This window comes from Galeopterus variegatus, unplaced genomic scaffold (assembly GCF_000696425.1).
Source record: "Galeopterus variegatus unplaced genomic scaffold, G_variegatus-3.0.2 Scaffold1902, whole genome shotgun sequence".
Classification (NCBI taxonomy): Eukaryota; Metazoa; Chordata; class Mammalia; order Dermoptera; family Cynocephalidae; genus Galeopterus; species Galeopterus variegatus.
The window spans coordinates 282658-300844 of NW_007728013.1; the positions used below are offsets into that span (position 1 = coordinate 282658).

The window sequence follows — 18187 nt, forward strand, 5'->3', positions numbered from 1 at the left end:
CATATACCCCCTTTCAGTGTGACAGTTTCCTTATATGACCGAGGAGTCTTAGTTACTTTCCACATTGAGGAGCTGAAGCCATGGAGCCTTTGCTCCCCTGATGTGACAAGAACCGTGCCCTGGCCGAGGTGGGTTAGTGAGCCCCCCTGAGCAAACCCCCCTGACCATTCTTATATGAGCTGGGGGTCATTCCAGCCCAAACGCCTTGCTCAAGAGGATGAGGCTCTGGGTTGGACTTCTTGGACCCAGAAGCAAGTGCTTTCAATATTGCACAAAAAGGCTTTGTGAAATTAACTCAGGAAAACCCTGAACCCTCTGAACAACTCTGGGATGAGATCACTCTGGAAAGCAATCTGCCTGTCCCTGTGCATGTGGCCTTTGCTTCTGTCCACCTTCCCTGCCATATCCCTAAGAAACTTACTCCTCCAGCCCTTCCCAGGACCATCTGAGCTGGCCACTCTCCCGGTAGATAACTCTAACTCCCGGTAGGTAACACTGTCCCTGCGTTTATTACATGCAGGCCCCAGTGACGTACAGCCTGTGTCCCTCTCACCTCCAGGCTGTGAACTCTCAGATCCCGCCCTTTCTTACCCAACCTCTGCCCTGCTGTCTTTCCGACCTCGGCGGAGCTTCGGCTGTGCACCACTAGGGGGCGGTGGGGAACCCAGCTTATGCTGATGGGGTCCTGCTCTCCCATTCCTGCGGTGGGCCTCACCCAAACCTCTGCTCTTGCAGCACCGAGCTGATGAGACGGGTCCGTCGCTTCCAGATCGCCCAGTACAAGTGCCTGGTCATCAAATATGCCAAAGACACTCGCTACAGCAACAACTTCTCCACACATGACCGGTCAGTCCCTGTCCCCCTGGACCCCATGGAGTGGGAAATCACAAGGCACAGAAGCCATCAGAGCTCTCTTTAGCAACATGGTTAACACTGCTGATGCCTGGCCCTGCACCGTTCCGCCATTCACCAGGCTCTAACCTAGTGGTTCTCAGCCAGGGGCAATTTTGCCCCCAGAGTCCATTTGACAATGTCTGGAGACATTTTTAGTTGTCACAACTGGAGGAGATGCTCCTGGCCTCTAATGGGTAGGGGTGAGGGATGTCACTGCTGACCACCCTACACTGCACAGGACAGCCCCACAACACAGAATGATCTGGCCCCAGGTGTCAGTAGTGCCTGTCAAGGTTGAGAAACTCCACTCTGGAGTTTACAGGTACACAGAGGCTGCAAACTGGTTTTGTTTGGCCCATGCATTGATATTTGTTTAATTTTTTAATTGTCTGTCCTTAGCTGACTCTCTGTCAGCTTGTGGCCTTCAGGCTTCCTGGTTTTATGTTTATCTGCCTGAGCCCTGTGGACATTTCTGCCTGCAACCTCAGCTTGGGAGTTAAACTTAGTTCCTTGGCAGCAGATTTGGTCCCCTGAACTTGTCCAACTGAGCCCCCAGTGACAAAGCTGTGCTGTACTACACACAGGGCCCTGGCCCAGAGCTGCATCTGAGGGTTGCTACTGGCTGTCTAGAGAACAGAGTCACCCAGTATGTGGGGTGGGGTGGGAGCCACCGGCTTCCTGAGGCCTGATGGGTGGTGGAGGAGAGGAGGGTGCCGGATGTGGATTTAAGCGCTGGGATTTGAGCGACACTTTTTGGCCATGCTGTCTCATGTAGGTGGTTAGTTCTCCACATTTGCTTCCTTATCCCTAAAACGTAGTGTCCACTGTGGACCAAGCCACGCCGTCTGTGCCTGCCCGCCTCCCTCTGGCTTTCTCTATTTGGGGAGAGAAGAGGGAATTTAAAATGCATGAAATATTTTTGTATGCTCTTCCCAGATCCTGAAGTAGGATTATAGCAAGATAAAAACTAAGCAGTAATTGTATTTCATTTTTTATAAATACAGCTACAAACTGCTGAGCCTTTAGGAAACTACCCCTTCCTGCCAAGGCTAGTTCAGAGGAGCAGGCAAAAATGGAAACATTGTAGAAAAACAGAGACTATTTTGAAAGGCAGAGGACACAGCAAAGTCCCTGGCTGTCGGAACAAGGTGGGGTTCGGAGTGTCATTTAATGGCACTGGAATATTCCCATACACTTTCAAACTCTGCTGGGCAGGATTCTCCCTGAAGGACACACGAGGCTACACCATGACAGCAGATCCATGCTCAAGTCCCCAAGTCAGACACGTTGCATCCTGGCTCTGCCAGCTAATAGCCCTGTGATCTTGCAGAAATCCTTTAATCTGCTGGGAGAGCCAAGGAGAGGACACTCTTCTCAGTCACTGCTCGCAGCCTGGGGTTCCAGGCTGATTTCTGCTGGGGCAGGGCTCTTGTAGTCTGAGACTCTGATGCTAATGGGCCGCCCAGGGCCTGGATACTTTTGTCTTCGTGGGCCCCTTCCTCCATAAAAAAAAATTATTTAAATTATACTTTATGACAACATTGATATAAAGACAAATATAATCCAGACCGAGTTATACTTATTTATTCTTCTGAATTTTAAAAGAAATGAAAGGGCCGGCCCGGTGGCACACTGGAGAGTGCGCCACTTGGGAGCGCGGTGGCGCTCCCGCCGAGGGTTCGGATCCCATGTGGAGACCGGTTCCCGCTCACTGGCTGAGCGTGGTGCGGGCGTGACACCGAGGGGTGCGATCCCGCTACCGGTCCGCAAAAAAGACAAAAAGGAAAAAAAAAAAAAAGAAAACATTTTGTTGGCCCCTAAGAGTGTCATGGGCCCTGGGCTCTGTACCTGATGAAGAAGCAGGCCTGGTCTGCCCCCAGCACACCAAACAGAAGCATAAAAGAGCTTTAAAGTCACATTGAACTTTATACAGGACATTGCTAATTTCTAGTCCAAAGTGTCAAGTGAAATAGCTTATATTAAATAACTGGTTTACTGGACAAGGGCTTCATTCTCCCCATATCCCTTCCCATAGGCACTAACTTCTCAAAGCTCTGCTAGGCCACTGCCACAGGCTGCTTTGCAGGTGGAGGACTGGTCAAGACAGTAGCCATTCCCTGGCCTTTGCATTCTGGTTTTGGGTCTCCTCGGGCTCCCTTGCCTTGCTCATGCTCTGCCTTACTCATTTCAGGAACACCATGGAGGCTCTGCCTGCCTGCCAGCTCCGGGATGTGGCCCAGGAAGCCCTGGGTGTGGCTGTCATAGGCATCGACGAAGGGCAGTTTGTAAGTTGGTTTGTCCTGGCATCACTCTTTGTAGGAAGCTCTTCCTACAAAGCTCCCTCTCTGTCTCCCTTTTTCCGCTGCTGGTTTGCCCAGGGCCTATTCTGATCAGTTCTATTTCTGATCTTTTAGTAAAGTAACAAAGTTCACTTGCTTCAGCTGAATTCCCTTTACTAGTGTCCGTGTTACTGTCATATAGATTTCTTTTACTTTTTTTTCTTTTTTTTTTTAATATATACAGTGACCAAAAAAAGTCAGATTTCTCAACGGTGGTGTCTAAGGAGTGTTTTCTTTGTATCACTCTTGCTTCCTGCTTGTTCCTTATGCGTTTACTTTTCTCCTTGCTGAGATACATCCTTTAGTAGTTCTTGCAGCCAGGACGTGTAGAGGGCAGCTCTCCCAGTCTTAGTGTGAAAACGTCTGTTTTGTCCTCCAGTTTGAGCTGGGCAGCACGTGGTGGGCCGACCTTGCTGCTCTGCACGGGGTGGGTACTCCCAGCCTCACAGCTAAGGGGAAGGCAGCCGTCAGTGTGATGGTTACTTCCTGGGCAGGTAATCCCTTTTCTCTTAGAACAACGTTTCTAGGGGAAGTTTTGTTTTTATTTACCCTATTTTGTATTCATTGTGCCTTTTCATTTCTGGGAAAGAAATTAAACCATTATCACTTCAAATATCTCTGTCCTCACCCCTCTGTGAGGTGTTCCGGGTAGTGTCTTCCAAAGTGTGTTTTGTGTCAATGGCCTACTTTTCATTTCTGGGATTTCTGATTCATTCTTTTTTTATATCTGCTACTCTAATTCATCGAACTCATTTTTGTTTAATGATTCACCATTTGTTTGGTTTTTAATTCATGCTGTTTCTTCCACTATCTGAAAATCTTGTTTTAGTCTTTTCCAGCTAAAGCTCCTCGTTTCTTCAGGGGCACATTCTCTGGCTGAGCTTGTTGATTATCTTTTGTTGCCTTCGTTTCCCTCTTGTGCTTTGGAATTTTTTGTCTTTTGGAAGTGTATCTTTTTTTGGGGGGGGGGGGGCCTTTTTCGTGACCGGTAAGGGGATCGCAACCCTTGGCTTGGTGTCACCTGCACTGCGCTCAGCCAGTGAGTGCACCGGCCATCCCTATATAGGATCTGAACCCACAGCGGGAGCGCCACTGCGCTCCCAGCGCCACACTCTCCCAAGTGCGCCCCGGGCCCGGCCCTGGAAGTGTATCTTGAATGAATGAATGAAACTAAAACTCACTCTGAAAGGGGCTCAGCTCACTTAACCCCTCAGGCAGGTTTGTGGTTGCCTCCAGTACATTAGGGAGGGTAATAAGAGCTGCTATAACAAATACACCCAAAATTTCAGTAGCTTAACATGATAGACTTTTAAAAAATATATTTAATTGTCAAATAAAGATTGAATTTATTCAAGGTATACAATGTGATGATTTGATATAAATGTACACACAATAGAAATTTATTTCTCACTAACATACTCCTAGGTGGTTGCACATCAGTTGATGGGGAGCCGCCCATGAAGCTCACCATCGTCAACACGTGGTGTCTAAGATCACCCAGGTGGCTGCATCAGACGGTAGAAGGGGAAAGACATGGGAATCCCCTGGGTGTGAGGTTTTCATGGGCCAGGCTGCTGACCTCAGTCCCTCAATTGTACTTTTAGTCTAGCTTTACATACTGCAGGAAGAAGAAATTTGTTTGTTTGATGAATGGTTGTCAATGTCTGGCTGCCCCACCTCCCAGTAATATCCTACAGGAGCATTACAGTCTGTTCTCACCCACCGTCCTATAGGTCACAGCCCCAAACTTCATTCCCACGGTGAGGCTGGCAGATCCCCTACCCTGCATGGGGCGTCTCCCCTGTCGAGACGGACCTTGGAATGCCGGTGCCTGCTCTGGGTTCAGTGATGCCACCCACCTTGGGGATGCCCGTTCCATTTCTGATCCTCAGAGATGTGCTTTTGAGCATAAGTATGTCTGCGCGTACACTGATATTTTCTTTTGTTGCTGTGGTTGAGGGACTTCCAGGCAAGAAAGTGAGGCCAGGCTGGGAACGGGGGTACAGCCCTTCCCTTTCTCTTCCAAACTGTGGCCTCAGAATGGATCTGAGGATAGTGGATCAGCTTTGGGGGTATGGCCTTCTCAGAAAAAGGAGGTTTCAGCTTTGGGGAGGCTCTCCTTACAGACTCGTTGCTATGAGTTGCTTAATAGCCTTGCTGTCCCGGCTTCATGTAAAACTTGTTTACAGAAACCCACCCAGACACCCCAGGCAGTGACCTTTCTCTTCTCATTCCTCTTTGATTGTTACCCAAATGCCCCGGGTCACGACCCAGCAGACCCCAAAGTCCTCTTCCCTCTTTCTAACCTGTAGGAGGGATTTAATTGTCTGCTTCCTCACTGGGGAGCAAGCAAAACTTTAGTTTGTTCAATGGTATTTATTATGTGGTCGTCCCCCTTATCCACGGGGGATACGTTCAAGACCCCCAGTGGACATCTAAAACCTTGGGGAGTACCAAACCCTATACATGCTATGTTTTTTCCTATAGACACACACCTATGATTAAGTTTAATTTATAAATTAGGCACAGTAAGAGATTAACAGCAATAATAGTAAATAGAACAATTATAACAATATACTGTAATAAAAGTTATATGAATATAATCTCAGTCTCAAAATATTTTCATCATAACTAAGCAGTTATCACACACTGACTGTGACTTGTAGTTTGAGATGCGACAGCAAATTGAGCACAAATTTATTTTTCCTTCACTATTTCACTGATATAAGATTCATTCTTTTTTTAAAAAAAATTTCTTTGAAAGATGACAGGTAAAGGGATCTTATCCCTTGGCTTGGTGTTGTCAGCACCGTGCTCTCCCAAGTGAGCTAACCGGCCATCCCTATATAGGGATCCGAACCCGCGGCCTTGGTGTTATCAGCACCGCACTCTCCCGAGTGAGCCACGGGCCGGCCCTAGAAGATTCATTCTTAACCATAGATCTTAGCAACCTCAGCATACAATTTTTTTCTTTCCTTGTTAATTCAAGAACGTTCACCTGTTCACTTAAAGGGAGCACTTCACAGCGTCTCTTCAGCATATCCGAACTGCCAGCACCACTGCTGTTGTGCTTTGGGGACATCATTAAATAAAGTAACAGCCACTTGAACACAAGCCCAGTGATGAGGTGGCTATTAAGTGACTAATAGGTGGTTGTGGATACGCTGAACAAAGGGATGATTCACTCCCTGGGTGGGATGAAGTGGACACGCACATTTAAAACCTACGGATTGTTAGGGCCGGCCCGTGGCTCACTTGGGAGAGCGTGGTGCTGACAACAAGGGTGAAAGGTTAAGATCCCCTTACTGGTCATCTTTAAAAAAAAAAAAACAAAAAAAACTTATGGATTGTTTATTTCTGGAATTTTCCATGTAATATTTTTGGACTGCGGTTGACTGTGAATAACTGAAACCCTGGAAAGTGAAACCACGACTACAGGGAGACTCCTGTACCCACTCTAAAAACATCACCACTCTTTGCTTCTGCCCTGCCCTCTGTGAGCGCTTGTTTTCTGCAAGAAATTCAGTCTTTCTGTTGCAAGAAGTTCTGGTTTGAGAAGGCGGACTCCTAGCATGGGACAACAGAAGGGCTGCCCTTCCCTCCTTTATCCTTTGCTGGGGACGGGGGAGGAAGGGTCTTCTAACCTGCCTTGTCCCCGTCTTCTGGGTCAGCGGGGAAGGGCTTTTCACAGAGGAGCTGCCAGGACTTTCTGAGGGAGGCCCTGGCTCAGAACTTCTTTGCTTACTTGTGACGCTGGGCAAGGTACAGAAGTGCTCAAGCTGCTTTGTAGAAATTGTTGGCATTTGGGGGAGATTCATCTGAAGACCCCACAGCCACATTCTGAGGATGCTGTGCTTAAGATGCTAGGGGTGGGTGCACACCACAGCTCCTGGGGCATCCCCGCAAGTTCATTAACCAGCCACACGTGGTGTGTCACAGGCCTGCAGGGATGCTTTCAATTAGCCGGACGTGAGTTTTCTTAAACTTTTTTTGCGTTTTATTTCTGTTTTACTGCATAAGTCCTAATCCTAACAGCTTTAACCTAGAAAAAATTAGGGATACACATAAGAAATAAGAAAGTCCGTAACTTACCGTTGTCAATGTCTGTCAGCCAGAGACCACCGGGAGCACCACCAGAGCTGAACAACTTGGGTTTATTGCTTGTTGTGGGACGTGGGAGACCACACACCGTGGGACCCCACGGGGGCATCTCAGTGAGGGGCTTAGAAAGGGTTTGCAGGATTGGGGCTGCTGTTGGGTCATTCTGGGAGGTGTTACGAGGTGCTTCACTCTTGGTTAGGTGCTCTCAGGAAGGTGACTGTGCAATCAGTGTCTTAAACCTTATCCCCGGGGAGAGTGGACTAGAACCCTAATTAGTAAAGCAGCAGGCACTGGCCAATGCGAGTGGCTTGGACCATGCCCTGGTCTTGTCATATGGTCACAGAGAAGCCTCTCCTGATGTTGCTGTTCTATGAAATTTAGTACATTCAGCCAATGCTAGGGCCCAGCTGCAAGTGCCAGGCCAGCTTCTGGCTGCTGGGGGCTGCTTTTCTCTTTTCCACCAGCCTGAAAAGTAAACAAATCCATATAACACGTCGGCCTATATCCTCCTAATCTGTATACTTTTTTTTTTTTTTTTCTGGGCAGCTGGCCAGTACATTGAACCCTGGACCTTGGTGTTATCAGCACCACGCTCTAACCAGCTGAGCTAACCGGCCAACCCTTCTTTATTTTTTAGTAGAGCAGGCTCATATCACAATGTGTGACCATTTTTTCATGTCAACAAATACCTACCTTTACCATTATACCATTTAAGCCCCCTCGTATGTGACATTGAAAGGCTGTGAAAATCTGCACACAGACATTGGGCTAAAGTGGGCCAATCTTTTTCATTCATTCATTCATTCAGTAAGTTTTGAAGCTCGTACCATACGGCAGCAACGTTCTAAGGGCTGGATACACAAACAGAGTCCCCACCTTTGAGTAAACCTTATAGTTAGGGGACAGGAATGTCCAATAGGTCAGGCAGTGACAACTGCTATGAGTTAGAGGGAAAAGGCAGCAGGAGGGAGATAGTGACTTACGGTGGTGGTGACTCTGTATGGGGATGGTCAGGAAAGGGCCTGCAGGAGACTGAAGGGGCGCTCCAAGCAGTGGAAGGCCCCGAGGCAGGAATGTGCTCGCCAGTGTGTCTCAGGAGTAGGGAGGGGCCTGTGGCTGTAGCCATTGAGGTGGTGGGGCAGCCAGGGCCAGATGGCTGCAGTTAGGCCAGTAAGGACTTAGGTGTTAACCCTGGGAGAGAGACAGGAGGTCGCGGAAGGGTCTGTTCTTGAACAGATGCAGAACGGACAGCAGGGGCCAGAGGGCAGTGCGAGGCCAGCCAGGCCTCTGCAGAAAGCACCTGGAGAGAGGGGGTGGCTTGGCTGGAGGTGACAGCTTACATGCATACACCCTCCTCTGACAGCATGTCCCTTTCGTTACTAACGTGGCTCACACCTTTTCCTGTGTTTATTGGCTACTTCTATTTACTTCTCCTTTTGTAAGTTGCCTTTTTAGGGCTTCCACCCATTTTTTTCTCTTAGTTTGTCCCTTTTTCCTTATTTTTCATGAAGGTGAAATAGCTGTTGCTCCTTTGTCACAGGCTGTCAACATCCCTTCCCATTTATTTGCCTTTGAATTTTGTCTGTGGCGTTTCATGTCGTCTCACCATTCGGAATGTACTTCTTACACGGTTGCATCCTTCACTCCTGCCCTCTGTGGCCTTTGCCTCTCCAACACTAGCCTGTGTCTGTGCCAGCCGCAGAGGTCTCCCAGCAGGGGCCTGACCAGCCAGCCGTTGGCCAGATGATGAAGCAGGTGGAAATGGCTTGCTGCAGGCCACCCAGAGGTGTTGAAACTGCAGACGAATCCGAGTGGGCAGATTTGTTGTCACGCTCTAGAAAGCCCTCTTGTTACTTTCCTACACGACCCCATGTTGCAATTTTTGTCTGCTGAGGAAACCATGGCTTTACTAACTACTTTGAAGTTCCATTTTAAATGTAACCTATATTAGTCTCGAGCTGCTCTAACCAAGTACCACAGACGGCTTGAAGGACAGAAGTCTATCCCCTCACAGATCTGGAGGCCAAAAGTCCAAGATCAAGGTGTCAGCAGGGCTGGTTCCTTCTGAGGCTGTGCGGGAATGGTCTGCTCCAGGCCCCTCTCATGGGCTTGTAGATGGTGTCTCTTATAAGGTCACCTGTCATTGCATTAATGACCACCCTAATGACCTCATCTTAACTTGATTACTTTGCAAAGACCTTATCTCCAAATGTCACATTCTGAGATATTGGAAGTTAGGACTTCAACACATGAATTTGGAGGAGGGGGGTCCACAATTCAACCCATAGCACAACCTAGACTACTAATGGAAATCAACATAAATACCAATAACTTGGTTACCAAAGATCATTTTGAAATGTTGCAAAGATGGGCTGGCTGGTTAGCTCACTTGATTAGAACGTGGAGCTGAGGACACCAAAGTCTAAGGTTAGATCCCTGTACTGGCCAGCTGCCAAAAAAAAAGAAAAAGGAATATTGCAGACAAATTGGGCTCCTCTGTCTTTATCTTCGAAAACTCCTGATTGCTCAGGAGCCTCTGCTGGGCTCGGGGTTGGATGTCACCTAGGAGAGGGGTGGCATCACACCAAATGGGGAGCAAGTGTCGGGCAGAAGGATTGGGCTCTTTGATTGTGGGCACCAGACCGAGGTTAGAGAGGAGATGCAGTGAGTGGGGGGCCAAGGGCCTTCCTCCAGCCCGAAACCCTGGATTTGGGTTTGTGACCTGACTTCTGCCTTCATGTGGAGGGTTAAGGAGCAGGGTTCTCAACCCAGGCTGGTGTTGCCCCCCAGTTCCCACCCAGGGGACTTTGGCCAATGTCTGGAAACAATTTTGTTTGTCACAACTGGGGAGCGAGGGGGGTGCTACCAGCATCGAGTGGGTGGAGGCCAGGGACCCTGCTGAACATGCACAGTACAGCCCCACAACACAGAATGACAGCCTCGAATGCCAAGAACGCCGTGGCTGAGACCCTGGGTGAGGAGATGTACTGGCCGACAGCTCCTTGCAGGATGGGAGCTGCACTTCCATGACATGGGATGAGTCCTTTAGAGAAAAAACAGGAAGGTGTGCATGGCCAGGTCATGCTGGAGTCTCTGGGCTCTTCCCCCAGAGGCCCCTGCCAGCTGTGTGGAGAGGTCGTATTTGGCTCCAAGTGCCCTTGGTTTTTCAAACCACTTTCATGGTCCTCATCTGACTCAGCTCTCATGTCTCAATAACCTCATACCTCAATAAACAGGCTGAGCCAGGCCTGAGTGGCCTGTAGAGAGAGACCCTTCACCCAGAGACAACATCCCACTTCACCCAACCCGAAGACCGATTAGACCCTCATACCTCAATAAACAGGCTGAGCCAGGCCTGAGTGGCCTGGAGAGAGAGACCCTTCACCCAGAGACAACATCCCACTTCACCCAACCCGAAGACCGATTAGACACATGAACATACTCAACTAAAGGCAGTAAATATGCTTAATCAATGAAAATTCGCCAAATATTTGCTTAAGTGTCAGACTCTCCCTGGGCCACTTAAAATGAAATTTGATTTACAAAGTAAATGAGCTTTCTGCAGACCCTGTATTTAGAAGGACGTACTATGTCATCCTGTTCGGTAAATGGCCAGTGGGACCCCTCCTCTTCTCAAGGCATTACATGCACATCATCTGTTCAAAAGAGGGGGGGGGCGCATAAAAAGTCCACCTATTAGCCAGATAGCATACAAATATATAATAAATTGAGTGCCTTTTCATCCTTAAACAGCGAGGGCCTTACCTGCCACTTCTTAGTGAGGAAACAGGTTCAGAAACATGAAGTCATTGCCAAGGTCATGCAGCTAACAAGTCTAACTAAGGGCAGCATCTGAGCCCACGGCAGCTGCCTCACTCGAACCTCTGACTGCTGTGGTGTCAGGAGGCGGGTGCAGCAGTCTGGTGTCAAGTCCTGGTGCCTGGGCTTGGAGCAGAATAGAGCTGTGCCGTGGGAGGCTGGCTGGGTGGTTGTGGACATGCATGTCTGCAGGTGGGAGTGCATACAGATGGACACTAGTCTCCCAGTTGGGGGAGCCTCATGGGAGCCTTAGAGTTGCCCTGTGCTCATGCCCCATGCTGATCCGAGTTGTGGGATCCAGCAGTGTCTTCTCCGAGGTTCAAGGAGCTGCTGCTCGGGGTAGAAACTCACTCCCTCCACCCACTCTTTCCAGTTCCCCGACATTGTGGAGTTCTGCGAGACCATGGCCAATGCCGGGAAGACAGTGATCGTGGCTGCACTGGACGGGACCTTCCAGAGAAAGGTAAAGCATCGTGTCTGGGTCTTGTCCTGGGTTCTGGGAGGGAGGAAAGGGCCTCTCAGCAGGCAAAGAGCAGTGCACAAAGATGGGCACCCAGTGCGCCTCTTGTGCATCTCAACACAGCACTCCTGGATGCCCAGGGCTTGGCCACTACGGGGTGTGGCTGAGCTGCTCAGACCAGGCCTTGCCTGAGCCCAGGGACTCCCTGGTCTGCTGCAGAGTGAGTGTATCCAGACCGGATGTCATCTGCTCCCAGCAGGTGCTTTGAATTGGCAGAGACGGAACAGGGCACGGAGTTCTGGGCACGGGGAAGAAAGGTCAAAGCAAATTGTCTTGCTTCAGTGCTTATGGATCAAAGGGTTCAAAAGAAACTCACCTGGCAAGGTGACTGAGCGCCTGCCTTCTCTCTGGGGATGTAGGCTTTCGGAGCTGTCCTGCACCTGGTGCCCCTGGCCGAGAGCGTGGTGAAGCTGACCGCGGTGTGCATGGAATGCTTCCGGGAAGCCGCCTACACCAAGAGGCTGGGCACGGAGAAAGAGGTAGCTGCCACCTGCCCTCTCTCCAGCGGGCAGGGTGGGGGTGGGGCACTGCCTCCTCCTGAGCCAGTCCCCTTCACACCCACCCCTCTCCTCTCCCTGTGGCCAGGTCGAGGTGATCGGTGGAGCAGACAAGTACCACTCTGTGTGTCGCCTCTGCTACTTCAAGAAGTCCTCGGGGCAGCCCGGCGGGCTCGACAAGGAGAACTGCCCAGTGCTGGGGAAGCCGGGGGAGGCCGCTGCATCCAGGAAGCTCTTTGCCCCTCAGCAGGTCCTGCAGTGCAACCCCGCCCACTGAGGGGGTCCAGGCTGTGGCCAAGGACAGCCAACTGCTGCTGCCCCCTAGCGGGTGCCTGCCCCCTGCACACGCGTGACCTTTCTGGAGGAGGAAGTCTGGGGAGGAGATGGAGATTACTGCGCTTGGGGAATCTGCTGCCCTCAAAGACAGGCCCTTTCAGAGGCTGGTCCGTGTGTCACATCCTCCGCCCTTGCCTGCCCACCCATCCTTTCTCGGTTCCCCTCCGAGATGCTGGGATGATCCACCCCAGGCTGGAGCTGGCCTGTGTGGTGTCTGGCTCCAGGTCTGGCTGCTGCAAATGTCCCCTCCTGCTTTGGGGTGAGGGGCAGAGCCATGTGCTGTTGTGACATCAGTGCTGCTGGCTGCTTCCCCCTTTGTGGCTTTTACTGTTGAGTTTCTGTTCTCCCTGGGAAGTCTGTGCACCAGCACCTATGAGCGTCGTCCCGCACCATGGCGTCTGTCCTCTGCCGGGGACTGCTCTGCCCTCCTCTGAGGTCGGCTTGGGCTCTTGCTTCCCTTTGGGCTGAAAGGCCTTCCTCCGTTCTGGTGATTGTTTTCTCCAGAATTACAGCATCTTTCACATGGGTGGCACTGACCCTGGTGGGCTCGAGCCCTAGGGGCTTGTCTCTTGGTGGGGAAGAGAGGGGGGCAGGGGCCACACTCCTGCTGTAATATATGAAAATAACTAAGTGAAATGCACTGGTTGGTGAAAGCACATTTCTCTTTAACCTGGGATTCCCCAGGTCTTGTAGACAGCTCTGACAGGATTTGGGTGGGGATTTCTTTCAAGATCTCTTTGTAGTGCTACTGTTCTCTTAACCACAGTCTTTTTAACTGAGACATGATCACGGACCATGTACTAAAAGGAACGTTCGCTTGCCTTTCTGTCTGGGCCAATTTCAGGATAAACATGAGTGGAGGAGGAGCCTGGGAGCCAGGTTGGAAAGATGAAGCCAGGTCTGCTGCCAGCTGGGGCTGGGAGGTCAGGTTTTGTTTGTGAAACAGACACTTGATAGTTCAGGAGCCAAGAAGACACAGCTCAGCTGTGTCTTGCAAAATGGGCTGCCGGCTGCTCAGTGGAGACAAGACTCTGCTGGGGGTTGGGGGTGCCCGCGTGCCCTGTTGCTGGCATGGTCATTGTTCCCAGATGGCTTCCCCACCATCCCAGCTTGCTCTCTCCCTTTTGCTATATACCCCAGCTAGCTAGTGATCTGTCCTGAGCTACAGCTAGGAGATGATCTCAGCAGTGAGGACTATAGTGCACAAAACCTGGGAGAGGGGCCCTATTGGTTTGTATTTGGGGTTTTGAAACCATCAGCGCCCATTGCTGACAGGCTGTCATTGCTCAAAAGGGGAAGCCAGGGGCTGGCCAGTTAGGTCAGTAGGTTAAAGTGTGGTGCTGATAACACCAAGGTCCGGGGTCTGATCCCTGTACCAGCCAGCCACCTGGAAAAGGGGGAAGCCAGAAGTTGCTTCAGGGGCCCAACCTCCTGCCACGTCCCTGGCAGGGGTCTGGAGGCGCTAAGCCCCTGCCTGCCGGGAAGCAGAGGAGCCTGGCTCCACCATCCCTCCCATGGCACCCCTCACTGCTATGAAAGGGTGAGAGGGAAAGGGTCACTGGGGAAGGGGCATTCAGAGGGGCAACCCCTAGGTGTCCCCGCCCCAACTCTAGGAAGCAAGCAGCAGTACCCTGACAAGGCAGTCCAGAAAAGTCATCTTGTTTACAAGCTGAGCACAGTTGCTATTTTAAGATGCTGATGGAAGGCAGTGTGAGGAATGAGACCCTAGACAAGGAGAGGGCAGGGGCTGCGCTGGAGGGGCCGAATGCCACTGCTTTGTTCAAAATGCAAGTTCCACAAAGCCAGACCCCCACCAAGGGCATACCCCAGAGTGGATTTTCTCTAGGCTGAGGCCCAACTAATGACAGCGGACACTGTGAATGAGAAAAACATTTATTCTGTCTCCAGGCCAGTCTAATAGGACTGGAGGGCACAGGCATCTCCCCCCAAGGCTTTTTAATACATTCGAACGGTTGGGGGACTATAGGGACGCCCTGCCCCTCCCCACACGTCATAACAGTGGCAGAATATTTACATAAAGCTGGGTGTTGTCTTCAGGCAAAGCCCCTCCCTGCTGCCAGAGGGTGGGATAAAGAAGTGTGGTCCCATCCCTGCAGGTGGGCACCAGCCCCACCCCCATGGCTGTCAGGAAGGCAGCCCAGAGGCAATTGGCATGGGTTGATGCCCCCAAACCACACAGCAGTGAGCACACGGCCTGGCCCAAGGCCGGGCAGGGGCGGAAAAACCTGAGTGAGGAGGCAGGGAGCCTGAGCCCAGCACCAGCGCACAAGGGACAGGTGTAAGGCCCCCATCCTCCGTCTTTGGCAGAGACCCTAAGTAAGCAGCTACCACCACCTGACCAGGGCTCGGCCCCTTGGGGCAGCAGGAGAAGCTAAGGCACTTGTCAAAACAGCACGTCGGGGACCTTCCTACTTTTAGCTACTCCAGGCGGGGCTGGGGATCATTAAAAGCAGTGAGAAAACTCGTCTAGCTAAAACCTCTTTTCTAAAAAATGCCCTTGAGGAGTGAGTGGTGACTGGCAAGCCCCTTTGGGCACAGGCGCTTCGGGGGTGGCTGCAGCCAGGGTGAGGGAGGGCAAGGGGCTCTCCATGCTGCATCAGCTGTGACAGGCACCAAGCAGAGGACAGCAGCTGGTGGCTCCAGGAGGCAAGCCTCGTGGGAAAAGTCCGGGGTGGAACAGAGGGCCGCAGGGCACCTTCCCTGCCCCTTTCCTACCCCTGGTGTCACTCAGTACACAGGGGGTGGCTGATAGCCCTCGGTGGTCTCGGCATTCTGGGTGAAGGGCGGCTGTTGGTAGTTGTCCACAGATGCGCCTGGGTAGGAGGCATAGGCCGTGTTGGGGTCCGGGGTGGGGTCGACATAATTCTGGATGAAGTCGTCCACTCCGGCCTTGTAGCGCTGGTAGGCCAGGAAGGCCAGCGCACCCTGCAGGGAGACCCCAGGTTTGGGTGGGGCGGGACAGAGGGGCGGCAGGTGGGAGAGGGGACCTCAACCCTCCACCACCCTTCACCAAAGACACCACGGACCTGCCCACCCCTGGCCCGCCTACCCAGGAGAAGATGGAAAAGAAGCTGAAGGTGATGGCTGCCCGGGCAGAGTCGGCTCCCACCAGCACATCTTCCGGGTTGGTGGCCGCCCACTGGTTGGTAAGGAAGCAGAAACCAACAAACCACAGGAAGGCCCAGAGAGCTGGGGAGAAGACAGGGTGAGGAGGGTCACCTCCATGGAGGGGCAGGGGCTTTCCAGGGGCCTGCGGGGTGGGGTCCAGAAGGGGAAGGTAGGCCCTAAGGCAGGGATCTCCCAGGAGTCTCCAGGACTTGGAAGCTGCAGAAGCTGGAGGAGAGGACTGAGTGGATGGCCCCGCTGGGATTCTGTCTCCTGGGATTCTATCTCTGGGACGCCTGGTTCCTTAGCCCAGCAGTCACGTCCCAACACCAGGGGGTCTCAGCAGAAATCCTTATGTGCTAGCCCAGGGAATAAAAAGGACATAAGCAAGGCCTGCTCAAGTGGGGCTGGGGACCTGAGCTGCTCCGTGTCTTTCCCTCCCAAGGGACCCAAGAGCTACCTCCCAAGATCAAATGGAGGAGCCACAGGTAGATGATAGATACCTGAGAGGAGCAGGTCGCCAATGACCAGGTGCTTGCGGTCAGTGGCATTGCTGATCTGGGAGAAATGTGCGTCGACCACCAAGAAGAAGGCTGAGGCCAGGAAGGCCAGCACCCCGATGGAGCTGCCGTAGCGGCAGGCGTCCTCGTTGTGGTTGAATACACAGTACATCTGTTTAGACTCGTGGGTATTGCTGTAGCCCTCACCCAAGATGCAAGAGAACACGATCAAGGCGAAGACCTGAGGGGGACAGGAGGACCAGGTAGGGCTGGGTGGCTGCTGGACAGACCCCCCTGGGGGCACTTACAGTAGGGGACCCCTCTGGAGACTCAGATGGGGGCCCTAGCAAGGTGTTAGGACACTGGCCTCTCCCACTACACCTGTTCCCTTTTGGAGGCTGGCAAGTAGTCCCCTCTGAACATGCCGGAGTGACCAGAGGGGCAAAGTTGGAGACTCAGATGGGGGCCCTAGCAAGGTGTTAGGACACTGGCCTCTCCCACTACACCTGTGCCCTTTTGGAGGCTGGCAAGTAGTCCCCTCTGAACATGCCGGAGTGACCAGAGGGGCAAAGTACTTCCTGCGGCATTGTCCCCTGGCAACAGATCACAATCTCCCATCGTAAGGAGGACTGCCCCGGAGATTCCTGGACTGAGGACGGGCAGGGACAGTATGAGGATCTGCTGGGAGGGGACTGCCCTGTCCCAGCTGCTTGCCTGCAGGGCTCATGTTTAGGTGCACGACGGGTATGAAGGGCAAAGCCCCAACCCCCACCCTGTCACCTTATGCCCGATTCTCCTGTATAGCTCCCAATCTTTGCCTGAACACCCCAGTCAAGCGGATTGTCCGCCTCTCAGGAAAACCAGGCTGGGGCCCCCAGGGCCCGCACCTCTCAGAGCCCCTCCCCACAGTAGCCCTCAACCCCCTCAACTCTTCCCTGGTCCAGCCTGGACTCCCCAGCTTCGCCAGCTTTCTTCCTACGAGGACTTTTGGTTTCTTTGGCATGCTGGTCCCTCCCCTCGCAGAGCCCCTGTCTGTCTCCCACCCACAGTGGATCCTGCCTTCACCAGGCGCTCTAGGTGGTCTGACTGGTTCTGCATTCAGACCCCTGGAAGACCTGGGTGGGGGTGGGGGCTCCACCAGCTGGAACTTCCCAGAGGATCTCCAGCCCATGTCACCTTGTCTCTTCCCCAAACCTCGAGGCCACCGCACATGCCCCCCACCCCCACCCCAGCAGATGCAGGAAGGGCTATGGACTCAGGTCTCTCCCCTGAGAGGACCTGCCCTCCCACGGAGCTCTCAACAGGGCTCTGGAGCTGGCAGTCACGAGCCCTACCCCCAGCTGGAGATGGAGCCGGAACTCTGGGATGCTGGGAGCAGTGTGCTTGTCCCAGACTCCTGGCACTGCCATCCCGACCCACAGGGCATCTGTGCCTTGGGCACAGTCCAGGACAGCGATGGTCAGACCCCACAGTCAGGCTGGGAGGGGGCGGGGGTGCCACCGGAACACCTCAGAAAGCTCCAGACCCAGGCAGGCATAGTCTGAGCACAGCAGGCCACCCGCCGCCAGCCCACTCTGCTAACGCCTTCTCCAGCTTCAGCACCGGCTGTCCCGCGCCCCCCAACCCTGTACTGGAGGACTTGCCCAGCTTACGGGGAGGGGGTACATCCCGGGGTCTCTGGATCTTGGGAAGGGAAGCAGACCCGTGGCCTGCTCCTGAGTGGGAAGAAGACCCTGTTTCAAGGCCCAAGTCGCCCCTCCTACCCCCAGGTCCCCGCGCCTCACGTGGCTTTGGAAAGCCCCTTCCCGGTGAATCCCCAAACGCGGAGTCGCGGCGCGCCGGCCACCTGTCCTGGAGCTGCCCCAAGCTCCTCCTCCTGTGCCAGCAGGGCTGCAGGCCTACTCCCCGCGCCAGGGCGGCGGGGCCCGGGCCCCGGACAGGGGTGGGAGGCGGCAGGGTCCGGGGCACGGGGAGGGGCGACGCGGTCCCAGGGACCAGGAGGGGACAGCGGACTCGGGGTGTGGAGGGGCGGTGGCGGGGCCCGGGACGCAGGAC

The 18187-nt window shown here is 52.9% G+C and overlaps 2 protein-coding genes across 2 annotated transcripts in view; one reads left to right on the forward strand and one right to left on the reverse strand.

Annotated features, from left to right (window-relative positions):
- TK1 (thymidine kinase 1, soluble) overlaps positions 1-12447 on the forward strand; it is a 13977-nt gene extending 1530 nt beyond the window's left edge. The window contains exons 2-6 of the mRNA XM_008579511.1: positions 736-846; positions 3086-3179; positions 11527-11616; positions 12033-12152; positions 12259-12447. Coding sequence (XP_008577733.1) covers positions 736-846; positions 3086-3179; positions 11527-11616; positions 12033-12152; positions 12259-12447 — 604 coding nt within the window. The remainder of the gene's footprint in view (positions 1-735; positions 847-3085; positions 3180-11526; positions 11617-12032; positions 12153-12258) is intronic.
- A 1936-nt stretch (positions 12448-14383) lies between these two features.
- Positions 14384-18187, reverse strand: part of SYNGR2 (synaptogyrin 2) — a gene marked incomplete at its 5' end in the record, with an annotated part of 16569 nt that continues 12765 nt past the window's right edge. The window contains 3 exons of the mRNA XM_008579512.1: positions 14384-15452; positions 15577-15716; positions 16136-16373. Coding sequence (XP_008577734.1) covers positions 15255-15452; positions 15577-15716; positions 16136-16373 — 576 coding nt within the window. The remainder of the gene's footprint in view (positions 15453-15576; positions 15717-16135; positions 16374-18187) is intronic.